Below are 25,538 nucleotides of genomic sequence, written 5' to 3' on the forward strand. Positions count from 1 at the left end.
TGCTTTGCTTTCACTTTACTCTGTTGGCTCACTCTTGAATTCTTTCCTACATGAAGCCAAGAACCCTCCCTGACTGAGCCCCAATTTTGGGGTTCACCTATGTCACTATAGCAGTGGGTATACGACAAAGGGAAGCAGGCTGGGACTCAGTAGGAGGAAGATGTTGTTTAGAATTCTTCCAAGCAGTGGGCGCTCGGTCAATGCAGTGCAGACGCATAGCCCAGATGATCAGAGAGACTGGAGTAGGGGCTCCACTGGCTTAGAGATGGGACCTGGGGCTCCTTCCAAGTATAAGACTGACTGGGCAGGAAAAGGGATACTGTAGAAGGAGCCAGGACATCTGGGATCTAACTCCAGTCCTGCCAAACTGTCTGTGTGAACTTGGGCCTCATCCTTTCCCTCTTAGGCATAATGAGGCTCAAAATAGTTACTAAGTCAAGTTGTAAGAAACATCACATTTCTTATATCCTGGTGTTTACAGCTTGAGATACATTCTGACTGCCACATTCAGAAAAAATTTAATGTGCAATTCCTCCTAGTTCAGCTATCACTTTTCAGAACCCAAGAGAATCTGAGAAACTCCTGCCTGCCATATTCACACCCCTTTTGAACACAAGAGGCCAGAGATGATTCCTCCAAACAGGCCACCAAGCTTTATGTCACATGCCCTGTAGTCATGGGACAACTGCCTGGAGCAGAGATGAGTGCGCTAGCCCAAAGCAGCATCTACAGACTGGACAGAAGAGAGATCATTGTCTCATGGGTGACTGGTTTTTGAGGAGCTACATTTTGAGTGGTGACCAAATGATCCAATCAGATCTTCTCTCAGACATGTTGAATTTGCCACAGATTGAGAGGTTGGATTATCACAAGAACACTATGTACCAAACCTCTCTAAAACTCCATACTTTCAAACAACAATCATTTCTTCTTGCTCATGGCTTGCAGATGTGCAGCTCTGAGTCTGCTCCACAGATCTCTTGTCCTCCTCCTGGAATCACAGGGCTGCTGGGTCACATTCTCTTGGCAAAGGAGAAGAGAGTAAGTGGAATCATGGGAGGCCTCTTCAGGCTTAGGCTCAGAACTGTCACACTGTTGCTTTTGCCATGTACCACTGGGCAAAGTTAGTCACATGGCCAAGCCTAAAGCTAAGAGGCAGGGATGTACGCTCCACTACACAGAGATCCTGGCAAGTGTGTGGATTTAAGGAGGCATGAAGAAGTGAGACCCACAATCCTACACCAGAAGACAGCACTGCATGGAAGTGGGACCACAGGCCTGGAAGTGGTCGGGGGGAAGGTGGCAAGTGGAGATCATGAGGTGGCAAGAGTGGGAGGCAGGAAGTATTGTTGGCACAGTATCGGACAGATGTCATTGTGGAGTTGGAGGAGACACAGGAAAAGCTAGAGAGAAAGTGATCTCAGAATGAGACTTGAAGGATGATTTAGGACAACCAGCATTATTGATCTCCTACTCCAGACCAGGCATCACGCGAAGTCCTTGACATGCATCACCTCATTTCATCTTTAAAACTTGATGACTGCAATTCCAAAACTGCACTGAGGCACCCTGAGGCACTAGAGAAAACTCACAGAGGCACTGCAATGTTTCTAAAATTTTGGTGGAAACACAATGACATCTGCCAGGTACTGTGCCAACAACTATTATTATGTTTGTTTGAAGCTAACTACCTAAAAAAACACTTTTTACATGTTTTGGGGGGCCTGGTACACTGTGAAAAATTACTAAGATTCTAAGGGTGTCATGAATTGAGAAAGTTTGGGACCTCTGCCTATGAGGAAGCTACTATCATTATCTGCGTTTTATAGGTGATTACAGTTAGATCCTATTATTCACAACTTCTTACAGATGTGAAAACTAAGGCTCAGAGAGGAGTGGATTTCCCTAGGATCACTTCAGCCAATAAGTGACGGAACTGGAGTTAGGACCCATCCACTCTTACCTTCGTGGGGTGTGGAGGGTTTTGCCTGTTGTCTTGAAGGGTGGAGACCCAAGCAGGGGCTCAGGCCAGGCCTGGGGTGTTCTCTGCCTTGCACAGTAGTGGTGCCGATAGAAGTGTTTGGCAGTTAGAGTCTGGCACTCTGTCTTTGGCCTCCAGCGCTGATGCCTAATTAGCCTGGAAAGCCATTTCTTGTGGTTAACTTGTTTTGATGCATTTTCATTTATTTTTAATTCCACTCTTAGGATTCTGGCTCAGAGCACATTTTACTTCATAGGCTCAGAGAGGCTTGGCACACGGAGATGAGGGGAGATGCAGCCAGGAGGCCTGCAAAGGGAAAGAACTTAACCCCTGAGTGAGGAAAAATGTCACTAACAAATACGAAAGCCAGAATGGCCAGCCATTCATCATCCATGGGTAACCTGTACTACTATGGCTTCCCTGTGCCAGACTCTGGATGCTTCAAATACAGTGGTGAGCAAGAAAGACCTCAAGCCGGACCTCTCAGGGCTTGTGGCCCAGCTAGTAAGAGGGTCCATTCGCAACCAGCTGGTTCAAAATCTTACTTTATACTACAAGCCTGGTGCATGTATGTGTGTGTGTATATATATATATATATATATATATATATATGGCAAGTGGTCTTATATTTTATATATGTAAATTTTTTTTTTTTTTTTTGAGACGGAGTTTCGCTCGTTACCCAGGCTGGAGTGCAATGGCGCGATCTCGGCTCACAGCAACCTCCGCCTCCTGGGTTCAGGCAATTCTCCTGCCTCAGCCTCCTGAGTAGCTGGGACTACAGGCACGCGCCACCATGCCCAGCTAATTTTTTGTATTTTTAGTAGAGACGGGGTTTCACCATGTTGACCAGGATGGTCTCGATCTCTTGACCTCGTGATCCACCCGCCTCGGCCATAAATTTTACATATATAAAGTATAGGTATGTAAATACATATACATATAAGGCAAGTGGGATCACGTATTTTATGTAAATGTAAGTTTATATAAATATATATACAACTTAGCCAGGCATGGTGCTTTACACCTGTAATCCCAGCACTTTGGGAGACCGAGGCAGGTGGATTGCTTCAGCCCAGGTGTTCGAGACCAGCCTGGGCAACATGGTGAAACCCCATCTCTACTAAAAACACAAAAATTTACCAAGGGTGGTGGTGTGTGCCCTTAATTCCAGCTACTCAGGAGGCTGAGGCAGGAGAATTGCTTGAACCCAGGAGGCGGAGGTTGCAGTGAGCCAAGATCACACCAAAACTGGGTGACAGGAGCGAGACTCGGTCTCATAATAAACAGATATATATATATATATATATATATATATATATATATATATATATAAAATTTTATATGAAATGTAATTGTATATTTATATAAAATACATAAATGAGGCAAGTCAGTGGCTATGACAAAAATTACAGGCTGTCCCTTAATATCCCTTCTCCCTTTCACACATGGCAAAAGACTGTATTTCTCAGACTCATTTGCAGGTAAGTGTGCCATGTGATTAAATCTGGCCAATGGGATACAAGTGGAGGTGATGAGTTCAATTTCTAGATTAAGGTTCAATGCCTTCCCTTAGGAAGAAGGAAGAAGGTGCCTCCTACTTCCCCACATCCTTCTTCTGCTGATGCAATGTAGTGACAAGGGCTGGAGCTGGAGCAAGGTGCAGGATACCTGAGCAACAATGCAGAAGGAGCCCAGGTCTCTTGTGACTTGCAAACCAGCATGTCAACCTCAGCTGCCAAGTAGACTTATCCATGAGAGAGAAATAAGTTCTGTTTTATCGAAAGCATGATTATTTTGAGTGTCTTTATTATAGGAATCAAACCAATGTCCTAACAATATAGCAGCAGAACTGGAGCAGAAACCAAGTCCCCTAATTTCCCCTTCCAAGCATTTTTCATAATCCCTCCCACCTATATATGTAAGTGTTTTACTCTTTTTCAAGTGTTTTCTTTTTCATGACCATATCTGCTCCTTACAACAGCTCTCTGTGAAGTCCATAGCAGAGAGAGGACTTCTGTGACCCTCACTATGCAGACAGAGAAACCAAGATGCAAGTGTGGCAGGTAATCTGCCTTGAGACACGAAGGTGGAGTTATTCCCATTCCTCAGACGGGGCAAGTGGGCTCAGAGATGTCATTTAACTCTGCCTTTGTTCCAACTCCTAGTCCAAAGCTCTTCCCATCCATTAGGGCTGCCCTCCCTCCTATTCTGGGCACCTGAGCGCTCATCCCCTTTGTAAAATACAAATGAGGTAGAGGTCTAGCAGACAGAAGCTTCTGCACTGTTAGAGCCCCCAAACCCTTCAACCTGCCTTTCCTGCCATGCAAGCACATGCAGTCACTCTAACCAGAGCATGGAGACAGAGCATCAGTTGGCTCAGGGGGCCCATTACCATCTCTCTGCAGCTCCTTACCCACTTTCAGCAGGCTCTTCCCTTGGCCTAGACAAGCAAGGCCAGTAATCCAATTATTTGTTTTCTGCCTGTGCCCTGTGTCCTGTTGGGTCCTGAACACATGTGCCCTGTACTCTCTGTTCTCTAGTAAATGTTGTGGGTCCCATCCATATTCCCTCAACACTTACCTTCTCCATGTGTGCCTATGGCTTCCTGCTGTAAGCAGGTCTCACTCTGCTTAAGGAACATGCTTGACATGTGCAAGAAGTGCAGGAATAGCCCCCAGCAATGACCAACAGGGGCTGATGGATAAATAGTGAGAGCTCCGTGGCCTCAGATCTCAGGTGGAACAGCACTCAGTCCAGTGGGTCTGAGTCCCAGTTGCCCGTGGCAGTCAGGGGCTCACTCATGCATTTATACTTTATTGGATGCACTTCCTTCTCGGTCTCACTTCCCTTTCCTCTGCTGTGTTTCCTGGGACAACTTTCCAAGTAAACCACTTGCACTCAAATTCTTGCCTTGGGTTTGCTTCTAAGGGAACTCAACTTACAACACGTTTGCTATGGTTTGAATGTTGGTGTCCCTTCCAAAATAGATGTTGAAACCTAATCCACAATGCAACAATATTAAGAAGGGCTCTGACCTCATGAATGGAATTAGCACCCATATAAAAAGCACCAGGCTGAAGGGAGCACTTTCTTGCCCTTCTGCCTTCTGCTGTGTGAGGACACAGCAACGAGGCACCATCTGGGAAACAGTGCAGCCTGCATCAGATGCTGATGCTGGTGTCTTGATGGTGGATGTTCCAGCCTCCAAATTTCTGTTCTTTTTTTTTTTTTTGAGATAAGGTCTCTGTCACCCAGGATGGAGTACGGTGGTGTGATCACAGCTCACTACAGCCTCAAAAGCCTGGGTTCAAGAGATCTTTCCTTCTTAGTCTCCCGAGTAGCTTGGACTATAGGTGTGCACCATTATGCCTTATTTATTTATTTGTAGAGACAGGGTCCCTCTATGTTTCCCAGACTAGTCTCAAATTCCTAGGCTCAAGTGATCCTCCTGCCTTAGCCTCCCAAAGCGCTGGGATTACAGGCTTAAGCCACTGCACCTGGCCATGATCTTTATAAATTACCCAGTCTTGGGTATTTTGTTATAGCAGCAAAAAGGGACAAAGACAGTGTCCTATCTACATGTGCCTTGTACACATGAGCACCCTGCACCCCTTTCTGCACACACCTATCCTGTGTATTTCTATCCAGGAGTGTCCTGGACATGGGTATTCTTGCCCTTCTGCTCTGTACCTGTATCCTATACACACCTGTCTCATGCTGGTGTATCCAGGACACCATCCTGCAATCTTCTATTGTATGGAGGGCAGCCCTTGACCCTGATGAGATGACAGAGACTCAGGTGAAGCGGAACAGGACAGTGAGAAGAACATCCCTTGGCCTCAACTAGCCTTGGGTGTGAGTCTGAGGCAGGTATCCCAATTGATCTGAGCTCTAATTTATTCCCATGGTGAGTAAGCTCCAGGTTATCAATCTGTCCCAGTGCAGAGGGCCCAGGTGAGATAACACGTGCAGGGACCACCACATAGAAGGTGCTCCATCAAACAACCTCCATCATGGTATCTCCTCCTTTCTTGCTGGGCCTGCCCTCTCCCAGGGAAGTGGCTTGAAATCTACTGAACCCAGCAACCCCAGTGTGCCAGGCCCTGTGCTGGCACATGGATGAGAGGCAATAAGACCTCTGCCCTCAAGGAGCTTCTAGGTAGGTACACTCACTCTTGTAGAAGCTAGGAATATGGGTCTTTATTTTTCTTTTTTCTCACCTCCCCATTTACTCTTTCCACAGCAGAGAGAGAACACAACACTCAGGATTTTTATTCCCCAAGGCTGGCAGATCCAGACAGACCAGGTGGAAAGGGAGAGAATGCCAGCCAGGCTGGCTGAAGATTTGTGTGCATGTGAGTGTGTCTGTGGACACTTCTTCCAGGGGCTGGAGCATGACCACCGATTAATTTCCTGAAATCCCTGAACCACGTCCCATTACCATGAATCAAGGCCACTCCATGAAAGTATTAGAGCTCCAGGAAAACCAGATGAGCCGGGCTGGTGCCAGGGGTGAATATGATACAAGTAAACAAACCCAAACACCAGATCCCAACTGGATTCTGACAGACAGGTGAAAACAGATTTGGGAATGGGTGAGTAGGCATGGGGGCGATTAGCCCCAGGACTTTACGTTTATCTGAGGTCCCCAAATCAATCTGGAAGTCAGGGGCCCTTGGGTCTGATTGGAATTTAGCTTCCTTAGTGTGGTGGTAAGATAATCTCCTTTCTCCTTGGCACTCACATTTCCCAAATGTGAAAATGGAGATGATATTAACAACCTCTCAAGAATTTTGTGAATGCTTTGAAAATTACGATGAAAACCAGCAGAGCAGTTACAGGCACTGAGCTGAGGTCTGATTTTGAATCCCCAAACCATGAGATATCAGTTGTCTAACCTTGGACAGAGGGTTATATCATTTTGTGCCTTGATTTCCTCCTCTTGAAAGGGGGATAATAATAGTATCCACATGATAAGGTGGTTAAGATGATTAAGTAAGTTAATATTTGTAAAACACGTGCCTGGCATATGGGGAAGGTTATATAAGTGTTTGTCAAACACACAAATATTTCGCCACTATTACTTCATCTCTGGGCTTAAGTGTTGTTTCCTTTTCCAGAAACTTTTCCTTACTCCACTCACTCCCTTCACCTAGAAAAACGTCAGTCTCCCTTGGGTTATTACTTCTTTCATATCATCCTCCTGGACACTCTACAGGCTGGCTTCAGAGATTTCTTACCAGGAATACAGGGGATCAGATTGCATCTGTATTTCTTGATCTTCAGCTATTCATACACCTATTCAGTTTTTGCCTACTGATTCTACTTTTTTTTTTTTCAGACTAAGTTTTGCTTTTGTCACTCAGGCTGGAGTGCTATGGTGCAATCTTGGCTTACTGCAACCTCCACCTCTTGGGTTCAAGTGATTCTCCTACTTCAGCCACCTTAGTAGCTAGGACTACAGGCACACACCACCACACCCAGCTAATTTTGGTATTTTTAGTAGAGACAGGGTTTCACCATGCTGCCCAGGCTGGTCTCAAACTCCTGACCTTGAGTGATCCACCTGCCTCGGCCTCCCAAAGTGCTGGGATTACAGAGGTGAGCCACCACGCCTAGCCTGATTCTACTTTGATTGACTCAGTTCTTCTAAGTAACAGAAAATCCCATGTAATAGTAGCTTATACAAAAATAATGTTTGTTTCTCTCACCTACAAAAGTATGAGAAACTATCCCAGTCTGGTGTTTCCATCTAGTCATCTGAGATCCAGGTTCCTTCAATTTTGTAGGCTTCCACCTCATGGTCCAAGATGGCTGCTCAAGTTCCAGCCATCAGTTCTGCATCCTGGCAGCAGGCAGCAGGGAGGACAAAAAGAGAGTAGGAGGGCACACTCCCTTCCCTTCAGAAAACTTGATGCATTTTTCCCACACTACCTCCTCTCATACGCCAATGGCTTACCATCCACTTGGCCATAACTAGCTACAAGGAAGGCTGGGAAATGAAATCCGTCTTCTGGGTGCACTGTACCCACTACTGATCAAAGCTTCTATTACAGTGGAAGAAAGAGTGAGTGAATACTAGAGGAAACCAGCAGACTCTATGGCATCAACTTCATACAGACGGATTTTTCTACCCTTACTCTGGGCAATATCACCCATGATATCTTTGGTTTCATGAGCTAGTTATGTATTTTCTAAAACAATTTAAAATTAACACCTATTGAAATGGATATGCACATATAGATATGTGTGTTTATAGATACAGAGATAAATGTAGTATAGATGATGCGAGACTGTTAGTCTAGTTGCCCCCAACGACACATGCCTCCTGGTAGTCATAGCCTTATGTAGACTCCTCCCTTTGAATCTAGGTTGGCCCATGACCTTCACTAAGCAATAAAATGCAGCAGAAGCAATGCCAGGCCAGTTCCAAGCCTCAGTTTTAAGATGGTCCAGCAGCCTTTTCTTTTGTGCTCTGGGGAAAGTTGGCTGCCATGGAAGAACTCTGACTACCTTGAGACCACTATTGTGTATGGAAGCCGAAGCTAGCTACATGGAGAGATAGTGTAGAAGAGAATGAAAAAACCCAGCTGACAGACAGAACCAAACCCAGAGACACACGATCAGGTCTGAGCCAGCTCTCAGCTGTTTGTGCCACCCCAGCTGACACCATCCAGAAGAGAGTTGAGCTGTCTCAGCTGAGAGCAGCCCAAACTGCAAAACTGTGAGCAAATAAATAATAATTTTCTTTTACGCTGCTGTTGTGGGGTGGTTTGCTATGCACTGACAGATAATCAAAACAGCTTTATTTACTTAACACCTAAAATTATGTTATGTATCACTACCTTTGGAACATTGCAGACTAGTGATGCCCCTAATGTTCCTGTAGGAAGTCCTCGTTCTGTCTCTCACAGATCACACATCTCCACAGATACATCATTACAGCTATTTGATTGATGACTTTCTGTGTGCCAATATACCATGATAACCTCCCACATGGTCTGTTTTCTCCCTTGTCCCCTTGCACCTGGGAGTAGCCAGAGGGAGATGTGCAAATCTACTCACATCACTCCCTTGCTAATCACTCACTGCCATGTCCACAGGGGAGTTTTCTGAGGTTCAACTACACACTCAGGCTCAACAGATGACCACAAGCCACACTTAGCATTGACCTACTCTGAAGGATATAGCTCAGGGACTTCCGCTTGCTAGCACAGCACTAAATGCTCTTCTTGGCAGTAATCTGCTTCTTCCGGTGGAGTAGTACCACTCAGGTGCCAGACAAAATCCCCATTAGGTGGGTGCAGGTACAATCCTGGCTTAAAAGTTTCATGTCCTACAGGAGCCAATGTCTTGGGACCTGTCCAGTTACGTGAGTCACTATGCTCAGTATGCCAAAAGTATGATTTCCCACCAGGCATTTATAGTTTAAAAGCATTATCAACAACAACTTAATTTTTTAGAAAAGTATTAGATTTACAGCAAAAATGGGATGACAATATAGAGAGTTCCTGTATATCGCTGTCTTAGTCTATTTTGCGTTGCTATAAAAGAATACCTAGGCAGAGCACAGTGGCTCATGCCTGTAATTCCAACACTTTGGGAGACTGGGGAGGAATAGTTGCTTGAGCCCAGGAGTTCAAGACCAGCCTGGACAACATAGTGATACCCTGTCTCTACAAAAAAAAAAAAAAAAAAAAACAAAAAAAAAAACTGGACTTGGTTGTGCACACCTGTATGTAGTCCCAGCTACTCAGAGGCTGAGGTGCAAGGATCGTTTAAGCCTGGGAGTTTGAAGCTGCAGTGAGCTATGATAGTGCCATTGCACTCCAGCCAGAATGAGTGCCCCATCTCTAAAGAAGAACAAGAGGAAGAGGAAAAGGAAGAGAGAAGAAGAAGAAGAAAGAAGAATAAAGAAGAAGAAGAAAAGAAGGAGGAGGAGGAGAAGGAGAAGAAGAGGGAGGAAGAGGAGAAGAAGAGGAAGAAAGAACAAGAAGAAAAAAGACGAGAAGGAGGAAAAAGAGGAGGAGGAGGAGGAGTGATGGAGAAGAAATGATTATCTGAGGCTGGGTAATTTATATAGAAAAGAGGTTTATTAATATTCGGTTCCCGGTTTTGTGGGCTTGTACAAGAGGCATGGCAGCACCTGATTCTGGTGAGGACTTCAGGAAGCTTCCAATCACGGCAGGAAGACGAGGGGAGCAGACATCACATGGCAAGAGGGAGAGGGGAGAAAGGTGCCAGGCTCTTGTTTTAACAATCCGTTCTCTAGTGAACTAATAGACTTATTACTGTGGGGACAGCACAGAACCATTCATGAGGAATCCACCCCCATGATCCAAACACCTCCCACCAGACTCCAAGTCCACCACTGCAGATCAAATTTCAACAAGGGATTTGAAGGAGACAAATATTCAAAGGATATCAACCCCCTACCCACTTTCCTCTATTGTTAACATCTTACGTTAGTATATTTGTTACAATTAACCAATACCAATACATTGTTATTAGCAAAGTTCATTCTTTATTTAGATTTCCTTAGTTTTTGCATAATGTCCTTTTTCTGTTCCAGTACTCTATCAAGGATACCACACCACACTGAGTTGTTATGTCTTTTTAAGTTCTTCTTGTTTGTGACAATTTCTCAGACATTTCTTGTTCTGATGACCTTTTGAGGAGAACTAATCAGATGTTTTGTAGAATCTTCTTCCTTGGGATTTGTCTGATGTTTATCTCATGATTAGACTGCAGCTATGGGTTTTGGGGAGGAAGACAACCGAGGTAAAGTGCCATTTGTGCCACATCATATCCAAGGTACCTACTACCAATGTGATTTGAGTGTTGGAGTTGACTTTCATCACCTGGCTGAGGTCATCAGGTTTCTCCAATGTAAAGTTACTCCCCGCTGCCCCTGCTTTCCATAAAACGCTCTCGGAAAGGAAGTCACTTTGTGCAACTCATACTTTCAAAATGGGAGTTATAGTTCCCCTCGTCGAGTACTCAGTTACCTACATATGGAATTTGGAATTCTGCTGGGAGATTTTTAGCTTTTCTACCTGTTTGTTCAGTTATTTTTATCTGTATGGACTCATAGATATTTATTTCATACTTTTTGTTACAATCCAGTATTACCTTATTTATTTTGTCACTCAAATTTTTCCAGCTTTGGCCATTGGGAGCTCTTTCAGTTAACTCCTACCACCACCATTGTGTGTGTGTGTGTGTGGTGTGTGTGTGTGTGTGTGTGTAGTGTGTGTGTGGTGTGTGTGTGTAGTGTGTGTATGTGGTGTGTGTGTGTGGTGTGTGTGTGGTGTGTGTGTGTGATGTGTGTGTGTAGTGTGTGTGTGGTGTGTGTGTGGTGTGTGTGTGGTGTGTGTGTGTAGTGTGTGTGTGGTGTGTGTGTGTAGTGTGCGTATGTGGTGTGTGTGTGGTGTGTGTGTGGTGTGTGTGTGGCGTGTGTGTGTAGTGTATGTATGTGGTGTGTGTGTGGTGTGTGCATGTGGTGTTTGTGTGTAGTGTATGTATGTGGGGTGTGTGTGTAGTGTGTGTAGTGTATGTGTGTGTAGTGTATGTATGTGGTGTGTGTGTAAAGCATGTGGTGTATGGTGTGTGTGGTATGTGTGTGATGTGTGTAGTGTGTGTGGTGTGTGTGGTATGTGTGTGGTGTGTGTAGTGTGTGTGTAGTGGGCGTATGGTATGTGGTGTGTGTAGTGTGTGTGTATAGTGTGTGCGTTGTGCAGTGTGTGTGGTGTGTGTGTAGTAGGTATGTGTAGAGTGTGTGGTGTGTGATGTGTGTGTGTGTAGTGTGTATGGTGTGTGTGTCTGTGTAGTGTGCATGTGTGTAGCATTTCTTTACTTTCCGGTACTATCAGATGCTACAGGCTCATCTTGTAGTATTTCCTGCCCAAGTCCTATAAACAGCAATTTCTCCAAGGAAGCTTGGATCCTTTTACTGGAGAATGGTATTAGAAACCAAGATTTCAGTGCTACGTGTGCTTGTTGCTATGGAGTATCATTGCTTCTAGGCCCTCTCACCTGACAGTAAAGAAATGTACGTGTGTATACTAGCCCGTGTGGGTATGTGTGTGTGTGTGTATGAAACTTCCTATATGTAATCATCTGCATCTATATTAAGCTAAACATGAGTTCATTCTGGTATCTCCAATTCTAATCTGTTGCCACATGGATCATTCTAGCCTCCTCCTCAGGGGTCATTTTTATCAGAAGCAATGTTGCTTAGTAACATAGCAGACATATGTTTATCTGTTTCTAGGAAACAGAGCTTGACAGTTAACCAAAGTTCAAATTCTCATGCAAAAGAGGAAAAGGGTTTGTTAACCCTTTACTTATATTCATTGGTGAGGTTCTCCACTGTTCTGAGGATAAAGAACAAATTCCTTGGCCTGCAAGGCTCTGTAGTGACCTGGCCTGCTAAGTCCAGGCTCACCTCCTACCATGCTCCTTATTGAGCCCTCCATGACAACCACACGGTCTCCTTCAACTCTCAAACTCACCACACTTCCTTCTATTCCCAAGGACTTCACCTATTCTAGTCCTTCAGTTGGACTTCTCTTTCCTGCCCTCTTTACCTGGCTGCCTACTACTCATTCTTCTGATCTCAGCTCAGTCCACACTTTACAGGAAGCCATTCCTATCCCCAAGACTAGACTGGCACCCTTGTTTGAGGCTTGCACTGTGTATCTTTATTTGGTAGCACTTACTATAACTGCAATGTTGCATTTACTTATCCTTTTCTCTCACTAGAAGATGAGCTTTTGAGTGTAGGGATGGAGTCTAGCTAGCTAACTGGTATAAAATATTTTCCCATTTTCTCTGTTCTTTATCCAGTGAGTTCTTATCCAGAGCTTCCTAGGTGTCAGCCCCTTTTCTAGTGTTTGCTGATACTGCAGGGAGGGAAACAGGCAAAAACCCTCTTCTTTGCGCACTTATTTCTTAGTGGAGGTGGCGATAAACAAACAGAAGCTAATGTCAGTTGGTAAATGCTACAGAGAAAAATTCAGAGCGAGGGTGTAAAGAGGGCTGGGCCACTGCTGTTTTTGAAAGGATGACCTGGAACGGTGCTTCTCAGGTGACATTTGAGTGAAGACTTGAAGCAAGTGAGGGAAGGGGGTGAGTGCTGGAAATGTTAGAAAGAAGAATGTCTGAGGCAGAAGGAACAGCCAAGGCTGAGGTAGGACGGTGCATGACTGAGGGAAGGAACAGTGAGTGCTTTAAGGGAGGTATCTCATCTCATTCCCATAACGCTTCCTACATCCATTTCACAGAGGAGGAAACTGAGCTCCAGGGGGCGGGGGAAGTCCTTTACACCAGGGCACCCAGCTGTGGGGGTGGAGCTGGGATTTGAACAGGGGTGTGGTGCCAGGGCTAGCATCCCTTTGAAGTCTCTAACAACAGGCCAGGCCTCTGCAAGGCTGGGAGGAAACAGAGGCCTTCCCAGCCTTGGTGGTCCTGCCTAGGGCGAGGCTATGCTGGCCTTGAAGGCACAGGCATCTATCATCCACGGTGACTTCCAGTCTCCTGGTTGGAGAGGACTGCACAGAACTTTGGAGGAGGACAGGTCAGGCTCCCCTCATAAGATGGCCAAGGAGCAGGACATGGCACTCTCATTCGCCTGTCCTTCACATGGCCAACTTCTGCCGGCTCTCCCAGAGCCCTCGAAGGCTGAACCTTCACGATCCTCATGGACAGAAATGGACACAGGCTCAGAGGCCAGAGGTACTGCCCGAGACCACACGATTCAGCTGGTCACGTGTCTTCCTGAAACCCGCACGAATCAGACCAAACCTTTCTCTGGGGTTGGCATGGGTTCCCCAAAGAGGAAATGTCTCCTTGAATTTGGTACTTTAGGCACTTCACTTGACTCATCTTAACTCCGGCCCTGTAAAGGAAAGAGGTGAAAGTCACCCCTATTCACAGCTTGTTCACCTACACCCACCTAGTTCATTCTGGGCGATCAGACATGGGTCCTGTTCTCCAAGAGCTGCCAGTCAGGTGGAGGAGGCTGAGCCTTAAACAAAATCACGACCATCAGAGATAAGAGCAACAGTGCAGGCAAAAGAAGAGCCCAGATGGAGGGGCCCCGGGGTTGAGTGGGTGTGTGTGCCCAGGGAGGGGTTCCAGAAGAGGCGGCCTCACAGCTGGGCCTTGGAGGGTGAGGGTGTTGTGGCCATTGGCAATGCCCCAAGAGAACACCCCTGTTGGGCAAAGCACTGTCCCACAGAGAAAAAAAAAGCAGAGAAAACGGGGAGGGGGGCTCGTCAGATTCTTTCTTGAAGCCTTCAGATGGCGCCCTTGAGCCACGGAACTGCACGCGCCTGAGAAGACTGTCCCGACCTAAGGACCTCAGAGAGGATCCGGGGTCCTACCTCGGGGCTGTGTGTGGGGTGTGGGGTGGGGGAAGTGGGAGAGTGAGGGTGGGGGGAAGGCACCTGGGCTTGGCGCAATAGGGGCTTTCCAGCGGTGTGGAGAGAAGCAGGCGGCGGGGGAGGGGTCTTCTCCTGCACCCCCCCCCGCCCCGCCCCTACGCCCGGGGACCGCGGGCTCAAAGCCCCAGTTCCCTAAGCCCAGGCACTGGCGATCCGGATCTGCCTGGAGGGGAGGGGAGGACGATGGATTGGAGCCCCCGCACCCTCACCCCAGCCCATCACCCGCCTCCCCGTCCCTCTCCGTGCTAACTCTCCGGGCGTCCTCGCCGGCCGCGGGCGGAGCTCGCTCCGCGGCGCTCGGCGATCCCCGGCCCCCGCCCCTTCCCCTGTCCCTCTGTCCCCGGAACCCCCCCGCCCCCCCCCCCCACAGCGGCCGCCACCGCCGCCGTACAGCTCCGCGCGGCGCAAGCAGGTACGTGCGCTTCGGCAGCGGCTCCGGGCCGGGCCGGGAAGGGGGCGGGAGCCGGGGAGAGCGAGGCAGAGGCGGCCAGGCCCGCGCCCTCCGGGCTGCGCCGCAGGAGAGACCCCCGCAGGCGGACGCTGGCTGCAGGGAGGCGGGCAGGCATCCGGGAGGACGCACCCTCGCTCGCCGGGCGCCCTTCGCCCCCGCGTGGGGAGGCAGGAAGGGAGGCCCGGCACAGGTACGCACGCGGAGAGGGGACTGCGGGGGGCGGCTGGAGGCCGAGGGCCGGGGGCGGGGAGTGGCGGCGAAGGACAGCTAACCTGACCTCGCGGCCCGCCAAAGGACATGCGGCCAGGGGACCTGTCCTCCCTGGGCCTCTGCCCGGTCCGATCCGGCCTGGCCCGGCCCGCATCTGTGGTCAAGGGCAGGAGCAGGGGGTGTGGACTGCGGGCCGGCGGGCGCGGGCGCGGTGGGCAGGCGGCATGCTGGGGCTTTCTGCGCGCAACTTTGGGTACAACAGCGTGGACGTGCGTGTGCGTATCTGCGCGCCCCAAGGCTTTGTGTACAACTCGTGCATGTGTCTATCGATTGGGTTTTGTGAAGCTTCATCCACAGCCACTGTGCGTCCGACTCGCCCGGTATCAGTGCGCGCGGTGGGTGGGGTGTTGGGCCCCGGCGGGTCTCTGTGAATCTGGCTTGGATCTTACTCCCAGGGGCACTTGTGTGTGTATGTGTGTGTGTGTATGTGTGCGTGCGCGCGCGCGCGCGTGTGTGGTGCGTGCGTATATGTGACCAGTCCTGCCCCCTGTAGGGCTATGGGTACTAGAGTGGCCCGAAGATCTGGGGGTCACACTACGTGGCTTCTGGGTGTCTGTGGGTACTGCTGTGGGAACGGCTGCTTGAGGGAGTGAGTGTGGAACTGGAGTGTTCCTTTCAGGACTTGTCTGACTGCAGATGAAATCAGAGAGTAACTGGTGGGGTCGTGGGGTGTGAACGGTAGGCAGGAGTAGCTGTGTCAGTTGGTGTGTTTCTGCTTATGTTTGGGTAATTGGGCACAGCCTTTGTGTAACTGATATCTCTGAACCTGTGCATGAAACAGAGAGACATCCTAACTCTGGGTGAGAGGAATCCTCTTTTTTTCTCTGCCTTCTCACTGTGGCATCCTAAGAAAAAGTTTTGGGTTCCTATAGTATGAAGGAAAGCCCTGCTCCCAGAATTTGGGAGCTCCAGATTTCTTCCAGGGTATGGAGACATCAATATATCAGTCTGGGAAAGGGCTTCCTGGGCCACTCCAGGAGCTGAGTTGGGTGGAAGGTGCTGAGGGTGTGGGTGGGTGCTGAGGGTGAAGGTGCCACTTCTGAGCACCCATGTGGCACCCCTGCTGGTCCCTGTTTGTGGCTGGGCACCCAGGAAAATGTTTTTGGTGCTGAGTAAAAAGCTAACCAACAAACGCACCTCTTTTTTCTGTCTATTCACGGGAAAGTGAGAGCAGTCTGGGCCCAGGATGGGGACCCAGATGGAATTCAAACTTATCCCTGCTCTTAAGGTGCTCAAGGTTGCTGTGAAACAGCTGGATAAAGAGCCAGAGAAGGAGGGTGAGGTGATGCCACCGGCACAGGAGTATGAGTTTGCTGGTTTGTACATGATAATAATTCTTAGGAAATCTGCATTCAACTCCTGTCCCCCCACACTCCCATACATGCCGTGGGATCTTGGCCATGCTTTATGAAATGGAGACAGTAATTCCAGATCATGGGGCTGGTGAGGGTGATGTGAGATACTCCTGCGTGAAGTGTTGGGTACAAGGCCCAACAGTTAGTAGGTGCTTACTAAACATTTGCTAAATTGGGACCCTGGAAAGAGAGACATAGTGATAGAAACGGGTTGTAAATGGAAAAGAGCTTTGTACTCAGATGAAAGACCCTATATGTGCTAAGAGGAGGTGTCTGATGCTAGTCCATACTGAGAGGAAGGTCAGAAAGATTGAAAAACGTGTCGTCCTGCACTGAGGCTCTTTGAGTTTCATTCATTCATTCATTCTGACTTCATTTGCTCATATTTACACACACACACACACACACACACACAGAGAGAACCACAGTGCACTGGAGAATAAACCCCGGCATGAGAACGCAGAGAATCATTTGGGGGGTGTGTGTGTGTGTATGTATGTGTGTGTAGACACACCGGAGCACGTGAGCCACTTTGCACCTGGGGGTCTCTGTAGCCCGAGGACTTGTGTGCCTGGGGCTCTGAGTGTATGTGTCCTCAGGCCATCAGTGTATACAAGGGATGATGCAGTTCTGCTGTGGATCAGGAATTACACATGCCAGGCAGGGAAGGGGGCTGAGCTGGGACCTGTTGGGGAGAGCCCCGATTGCCAACTCCAGGTGAGTGTTACAAGGGAATGAGAGCCTAAGGTGGCCAGATTCTTTCATTTTGCAGGAGAAGCCAGGAATCCAACATTTAAAATGTAAAATCTAAAATATTTTGCTTTTTATACATTTGCAACTAATTCACCAAAAACAAATGAACAGGCCAGGAACAAAACACAGCAAAACTTCTATCAGCCAAATATGGTCCCTGGGCTGGTATCTTTCTGTGGGAATGCACGTGTGCTGTCTGTGTCTGGGGGTGCGTGTGTTCAGGTTCTTGGGTGGGGTAACTCCTCTTGCAGCACGGAGTGTGTCCCTCTTCTCACCTCCCCCTCCTGGTTCCCATCCTGTGGTCCTAGTCCAGGTTCCCGCCCTTCTGTTTACATAAAGGCATTTGGCTTTGGCACTCCAGTCTGCTCCTTCCTCTTGGCCCTCTCAGCCATGCCATCCCCGATCTGCTGGCTTCCTTGCTGGATGGCTGTCCTCCACTTTGCCTCCTCCCATCGCATCACTTCTACTTTCTTCTGAAGCCCAGGCAGATGTCAGCACTTCCCGCTCCAGCTCCTCAGCTCTGCATGGCTCTTGGGCTCCTTGGCTCCCTGGCTTTCAGAGTCCTCTGTGAGACAGCCCCAGCTGGCCCCTGAAGCAGTCTGTTCCCCTTTCCAGAATGCCCTCATCGCCTTCCATTGCTGGGAAATATCCAATTCATCCTCTGAGATCTGACTCAAATGCCACCACCTCCCAGAAACTTCCCTTCCTCTTGGTTCCCACATCAACTTTGGCCTTTCTTTTTTTTTTTTTTTTTTTTTTTTTTTGAGACGGAGTTTCGCTCTCGTTACCCAGGCTGGAGTGCAATGGCGCGATCTCGGCTCACCGCAACCTCCGCCTCCTGGGTTCAGGCAATTCTCCTGCCTCAGCCTCCTGAGTAGCTGGGATTACAGGCACGCGCCACCATGCCCAGCTAATTTTTTTGTATTAGTAGAGACGGGGTTTCACCATGTTGACCAGGATGGTCTCGATCTCTTGACCTCGTGATCCACCCGCCTCGGCCTCCCAAAGTGCTGGGATTACAGGCTTGAGCCACCGCGCCCGGCCAACTTTGGCCTTTCTACCACCTCCCCCACCCCTTTGTCATCCTTCCCTCATACAACAAGGTCCATGGATTACACTGGCTAGGGGCTTGCATTCACTATTTTATGAAATCCTCACAACAACCTTATGAGGAAGGCATTTTATTCATTACCATTTTACAGATAAGAAGAAGACCGAGTCTGGAGAGGTCACATCACTTGCCCAAGCTCAAGTGGTGAAGCTGGGATTTGAGCCTGATGTTCACTCTATCTACATTCCCTCCATCATCATAGGAACTCATCGCTAATACTGGGCACTTCGTGTTCTGAGTCCTTTGTATGGGTTATCTCAATCCTACTCCAGCCCTGTGAACTAGGGGGGTAGCCGTATTATTATTCTGTAGGTGGGAAAACCGAAGCCAGACAGGATTAGTGAATAGCCCACAGCCATACGCCAGCTGGTGGTGGAGTGGGATCTGGGCTGGATCACACTGTTCTCTTTGTCTTATTCCCCATCTCCCCCTCTGCCTGGCAGCCACTGCCAAATGGGAATCGTGCCTGACTCACCTTCATGTGCTTGGGGACTGGTGTGATGTCCTCCACAACAGGTAGAGGTTGCTACATTCAACTGACTTTCTGTTTTCTCTTCCAGCTGCCAAGGGGCCAAGGGATGAGCTGGGGCCCTCCTTCCCAATGGCATCTCCCCCTGGTCTGGAACTGAAGACACTGAGAAATGGTCCCCAAGCCCCAAGGAGATCAGCTCCCCTGGGCCCAGTGGCCTCATCCAGGGAGGGTGTGGAGAATGCCTGCTTCTCCTCAGAGGAGCATGAGACCCATTTCCAGAACCCCAGAAACACGAGACTGGGCAGCTCACCCAGTCCCCCTGGGGGTGTCCCCTCATTGCCCCGATCCCAGCGGGATGATCTGTCCATGCATTCAGAGGAGGGGCCAGGCCTGGAATCCGTGAGCCGCCCGGTGGATTATGGCTTCGTTTCCGCCCTGGTTTTCCTGGTGAGTGGGATTCTCCTGGTGGTGACAGCATACGCCATCCCCCGTGAGGCTCGAGTCAATCCGGACACAGTGACAGCACGGGAGATGGAACGACTAGAGATGTACTACGCCCGCCTAGGCTCCCACCTGGACAAGTGCATCATCGCAGGCCTGGGGCTGCTCACGGTGGGCGGCATGCTCTTGTCAGTGCTGCTTATGGTCTCCCTGTGCAAGGGCGAGCTGTACCGCCGGAGGACCTTCGTCCCTGGCAGGGGCTCCAGGAAGACCTATGGCTCCATTAACCTGCGCATGAGACAGCTCAATGGGGATGGGGGCCAGGCCCTGGTGGAGAACGAAGTCGTCCAGGTCCCAGAGACTAGCCATACCCTCCAGCGGTCTTAAGTACGAGCCCACCTTATCTGGCTGCTTTCGCTCCAGTGCTACAAGGTCCCCCACCACCCCCATCAAGGCCTGGGGTTTCAAATTGAGCTCACATAGGGCCCTGTGGAAGAAGTACTGGGTGCTGAAGGGAGAGCTCGGGGCCCAGCCCAGGCCCCACACGGGCCAGCAGCCCACTGATCTGTTTTGTAGCTGAGGTTTTGCATACGGTTTTGTTTGGAGGATGGCTTCTGCTGCTAAAAATACAAAAGTTTGGAAACACTGCTCTTGGAGGATGAGGTTTTTTGGCATTTCTGAAGATTGGGAGCTGTTTGAAACGTTGCCAATCCTGTTCCTCATGCCTTGGGGAGTGAGGGACCTCCTCTGTCCTCATCGTAGAGGGTGTTGATTGGCCATGGAGGGGTCCCTTTCAGCCATGTGGGAGGTAGCTTCATGATGAGGGGAGAAGCCAGCACTGGAGTGACCCCCCAGTACCCCTGCTGACTGAACTGTGATCCTACGCTCACCAGGCCTCAGCTGCCCTGTCTTCAAGTGAGAGGGTTGGACTGGATGACCCCTCAGGTCCCTCTAGTTCTTCCCTGAGAATGGGAACCCAGTTTCTGTCTCCGGTCACCCCTCCAGGGGAGGAAGGCATCCACCAGGCACTAACTAGTCTCCCTGCCATTTTCTGGCCTGACCTCAGGGACCACCACAGCCAGCAGCTCTCACGGTCTCGGGAAAGAGCTCCCTGGTGGCGTCGGGTTCAGTTCAAAGTGTGCTACAGCCTTGGTTTTGGTCTTGGGATTCCTGCAGTGACACATTTTTACAAAGCCAAGTGCACAGTCTTCCCCAGTTCTCTGGGCAAGAAGGATCTTTTATACAAGAAAGGGTGAGGGTTTTATTTCTGTGGGCATGATGTAGGCCTTGATCCCCTTCTCCTCAATAGTATGTCTCTCGCTCTTTACCTTATTCTGCTAGCAGGAAAAAAATTTTTTATGTTGAATTTGTAACCTTAATCTCACCCATATAGTAGTAAAGTGAAACCGCAGTTTAATTGGGGGAGAAACCAGGCACATTTGGGTGGCCTGGACACGCTGGCCACATTGCCATTTGTTTTTTTTCTTATGAAAATATTTCTAGGTTCCTGCAGACTCTCTTTAAACTCTTGATAAGGAAAGGAAGTAGGCCTTGGGGCAAGGAGATACAGGTGTTTGAGGACTGTGAGGAGGCATCCTTCAGTCTGAATGGCCCCAGAGGGCTTTGAGAGCACATGACTTCTAAGCCATTGGTGTAGTGACCCTACAGGGGTCATTTTAGTGAATCCCTTCCCAATGTAGGTCCCACTTATTCCATCTTAGTTGGCCACGTGGGCCAAGGATCCTGTTTCTTGGGGGTGGGAGGTGGGGTGGGCATCGAGTCTGTAGGGTAGAGAGGTCCTGATTAGCTGTAACTTGAGCCTTCAGTCTAGTGAGTAGAACATCTGGGCAGTGTAATATCACAGCTTCTATGACAGATCAAATATCTGCTCCTGCTGGTAGGTTTTACCAAGAGCAGAGAGCTAGAGGAAGGCTGGAAGGGACGAGAATTGTTTAGCTTGGCTTCCCAGGTTTTTGTTGCGGTATTGAAGAGGTATGGTTTGAAAAGAGCAAAGCTCTGAGATGGTAAAAGATTCACAAGTCCTGGGTTTCCACAGTTGTGTCAATTTCTCCCAGGCTCCAAGCAGGGCACAACCACAGAAAGTGGCATGAGCTGTTCTAAGTAAACTACAGAGGATTGGGCATCCCAGATCATGGGCTAAGGCTTTGCAATCCATATTGATAATAATAAAACTATCAACCAAGTCAGATGGGTTACTGTGATAATGGCAGACTCATTTGGATACTAAACCTGTTGAGTGAATGCACCTGGGACCATCAATTTATATCAGTTTAAATGCAATGAGTTTAATTGGGGGAGAAATCAGGCCCATTTGGGTGGCCTGGACACACTGGCCACATTGCCATTTGTTTTCGTTGCCATTTCTTTTTTTCTTATGAAATGTTCGATGTTAATCATCAAACAGATTTAGTGGCTAAATCTGTTTGATGATTAAATCCCAGGAATCGCAGGTTTTTCTAAGCCAGAGAAGCCTGCTTTGCATTCCAATGTTGAAACTTCTTTAGAAAATGTGTATCACAGATCGAGGCAGTTACTACCTTGTCAGTGAATTAAGAAAACTTGAGAGATGACAAAAACATTTCCCCAAGATTACAGCTGAGATCTCCCAGCTGGTGGATTAGAAGCAGGTTTAAGGAGTTGAGGAGGAACATGGAGTAGGGTGTTGGAAACTTTCTTTGCAGTCATCCCAGGGGCCCCTGTGGTTACTGGAATGTGCCTCTCCTCCAGCAACTGCCTCTCCCACCCAACATGCTCCTAGGGCCCCAACCTTGCTTTTCCTGGTACATCAGAACAGATATGGATTTTGGAGTTGGTAAGACTAAAGTTGGAATCCAGGCTCTGCCATTTACAGGCTGTGTGACCTTGGGCAAGTTACTCCACCCCTCTGAGTCTAGATTTCTCTATCTGTGAAGTGGGATTAATGAAAGCTCTGCCTCAGCGTAGTGGTGCAGATTACAAATAAAATGGAGAACTGGATAATATGAGGTCCAGGAACGAGGATGCTCTCCTTCCTCATCTCAACTGGGGATAACTGGATTAGGCCTCAGATGCTGGGGTCAACTCTTCTACCTTTCTTCTATCACACCCCACATCCCAGATCAGCACACCTTGTCAGCTCCACTTTCAGATTCTGATCACTGTCCACCTCGGCTGTCATTGCCAGTCCACGTTGCTCATTGGTGTTCTGGCTTTCTCTCTTCCCCTTTTCTCCTCCCCGCCCCACCAACAGGTTCATCCTCCCCTCAGTGGCCAGAGGAAGCCCAGAGGGTGGTCAGGTCCTGCCACTCCTCTGCTCAAAACTCTCCTATGGCTCCCTCTCCAGGCAAAAGCCAAAATTCTCACCACAACTAGTGGCAGATTTACAGCAAGACTGGCAAAGCTTAAGTGTCTGGGCCTCTCACTTGCACAAGCCCCTTCCAAGGCCCTGAATTGATTTATCTACCTTGAGGCTGTCCCCCTGGACTGTATAAGCTTCAAGTCCCCCCAAACCGGGATTTATCACTCACAGTGGCCTACAAGGCCCCAACCAATTGGGCTCCTGTGCTTCTCTGACCTCATCTCTCACGCCTTACCCGCTTGTTCATTTACCCTAGCCACACTTGCCTCTTGACCATTCCTTAACCTTACTGGGCAAGCTCACATCCAAGGGACTTTACACGTGCTGTTTCCTCTGCCTGGAAGGTCCTTCCCCTCAATATCGGCAAAGCCCACTCCCCGACCTCCTTAAGGGCTTTATTCAAATATCTCCTCCTCAGTGAAGCCTTTGTTGAACACCCTATTTAAAATGGCACCCCATCCCACCTCATTCCCTTTTCTCCTTTGCTGCCTTTTCTCTAATCACTAATCATGACCCAGCAGGCTGAGACTTGTACTTACACTGTCTTTCCCAACCACCGCCTCCCCTACTGGATTGCAAGCTCCATGAAAGCTGGAATTTTGGTCTAACTGGTACTTGCTGTACTCTCAGTGCTAGAAACATGTTTGGCACATAGTAGGTGCTCACTGTTGAATGAAGGGATGAATAAATGTAACAAAAGCTTCCTATACCTGCCAGTGCTGCAGAGCCATATGCAGGACCCAGGAGGGGCCCACGGTTCCTTCCCAAACTCCTGGAGCCCTTTCTAGGGGTGAGGATCAGTTGTGCAAAAGGATCGAATGCCTCGAAGGCGATGATTTTGTCACTGGGCCCTGCAGCTGGGAACTTGGGAACCCATTTGCCTTCCTCTCCCTGGGCCTTGGTAGGGCTTTATGTGGAAGGGTTAGAGGGGTCTCCCTTATGAAGACCCTTCTCCCCCAACCCTATTGGACATAGCCAGGGTCCATCTAGACCTGGGAGACATTTGCTGGGTGTTTAGGGGCCTGCGAGACACACCAATCTGACCTTAAGTGCCCAGGCCTGGCCCTTTGGAACCCCAGTATCCATGATCACATCTACTCACTTACCTCAGGTATCTCCCAGCCAAAAATGCCAGCTGCCCGAGATTCTACCACTATTGCTCCCTTCCTTGAGAATAAGCATTACTTTCCCTGGGATTCTCTTTAAAATGTCCTCTCTGCATGTACATATCTATACATATACACATGCACATGTGCATGCACACACACACACACACACACACCTCACAACTGCCTTTTGTCCGACCTAGCCCAGAAGCCAAGGACACTTATCTTATAAAGCAGCTCCAAGCCAGGGCATCCTCTGGATGACTGATGACGTTTTCTGTTTCTCCATCAGCCACAGGCCTTGCAGTTCCTAGGCCAACCTCACAGCAACAATCAAGTTTCTCCTCCACAGGCAAGGCTGGTGTCTCTGCATTCTTCCTGCTCCCCTTGCCCATAGCAGGAGGGGGAGAGATGCCCAGAAGCGTTTCTGTCCTGGCATTTCTGGAGGGGAATGTGTGGGCCTGGGCTGGGAACCAGGAGAGCTAGGTCCTGCTGGTCACCCCTTCTTGTGTGTGGGCCTTTGGGTAATTTACTCCACCTCTCTGGTCTTCCAGAGCAAAATTGGAAACCTTCCCACTCTGCCTTCTCTGAAAGCTGGGGGATCAGAGAACACAAGCAGAGGGCTTTCCAAAGTTGAGAGCCTCGTTCTCTGTCTGGAGAGCTTTGAAGGAGCAGGAGGAAGAGGGGAAGGGAGGCATTATGAAGAAGCCACAGGAGGTGGGGTTCTGTGTCAGGTTCTGTCAGGAGGCACTCACAAAGTGAGGGAGGCCCTCTATCTGGGCCTGTTGGTCTTTCCTGGAGAATGGACTCCTTTTGATGTTCCCGAGGAAGTACATTTCAGTTAGGGAAAGAGAAACTTGCTGAGATCTGGGCTGGAGTGGTAGGGAGCTTCTTGTCAGTGGAGGTATGTTAGCATCTACTGCTCAGGTGTTGGATATCTTAGGGATGGAGCAAAGTGGCGATGGGTAGGATTTAGCCAAGAGATTCCCCAAGCTTTCAAACCTCCCCTTTGAGGGGAGCCAATGTTCCAGTGGCCAGAGCCTGGCTAAAGACGGTAACAACCCTGGCCCTGTGGTATCTTCTTGTCTTTGGCCCAAAAACCCTCTTTGCCACATGATTCCTCTTCTAGATCAAGGAGACCTAAATGGTGCAGAGGGTTGCAGGATGACCACCTTCCTCCTCCCAGAGGGCCAAATGATTCTGAGCTTTCTGCCTACTTAAATCTAAAAGGGCCTGTCAGAGACAAGGTCCCTTACAGAGGGGGTCCACTGAGGATGGTCTGTCAGATGAGCATGTAAGTCAGATGAGAGTCCGACTGCCTGGATGCCTGGTTGTTGTTTAATGCCTCTTAGCCTCTGTTTCCTTATCTGTAAAAGGGTAGTGCTAGGAACAGTGCCTTCCCCATAGGGCTGTGGTGAGCAGAAAACAAAACGATACCTGGAAAGCACTTAGCACTGTGCCTGGCACTCCATAATCGCTGTCAGCTATTCGCGTTCATTTGTTCACTCATTCATTCATTCACACACAATCTGCATTCCTCCCTGAGCTAGGCGCTGTGGGGTACACACAGACCCTGTCCTTGAGTTGGTAACAGGCTGGGGAAACAGGACAGTGTAATTGCTGCTGTGATGGGCATGCACAGTGGGCTCTGTGTGCAGAGGAAAGATCTCATTGAACTGGGGTCAGAAAAGGCTTTCCTGGAAGAAGGGTGGGGTCTAATGGGAATCTTAAACAAGGAGGCAGTATCCAGTGTGAAGAGAGAGTAGAGAGAAGGAAAGGCACTCAGGGAAG

At 48.9% G+C, this 25,538-nt stretch overlaps 1 protein-coding gene across 1 annotated transcript; it reads left to right on the forward strand.

Moving 5' to 3' along the window:
* Positions 1 to 14,298: 14,298 nt before the first annotated feature.
* Positions 14,299 to 21,703, forward strand: TMEM74B (transmembrane protein 74B). The gene is made up of 2 exons (XM_064382296.1): positions 14,299 to 15,071; positions 18,931 to 21,703. Exon 2 carries the CDS (start codon positions 18,972 to 18,974, stop codon positions 19,668 to 19,670), a length of 699 nt encoding a protein of 232 aa, XP_064238366.1. The 5' UTR covers positions 14,299 to 15,071; positions 18,931 to 18,971; the 3' UTR covers positions 19,671 to 21,703.
* Positions 21,704 to 25,538: the final 3,835 nt, after the last annotated feature.

The sequence above is a fragment of the Aotus nancymaae genome, unplaced genomic scaffold (assembly GCF_030222135.1).
Source record: "Aotus nancymaae isolate 86718 unplaced genomic scaffold, 86718_ANA_hifiasm-v0.15.2.pri h1tg000029l, whole genome shotgun sequence".
Lineage (NCBI taxonomy): Eukaryota > Metazoa > Chordata > Mammalia > Primates > Aotidae > Aotus > Aotus nancymaae.

Bases quoted from the DNA above. Each gene is read 5' to 3' on its own strand.
- TMEM74B (XM_064382296.1), top strand. From the start codon at position 18,972: ATGGCATCTCCCCCTGGTCTGGAACTGAAGACACTGAGAAATGGTCCC.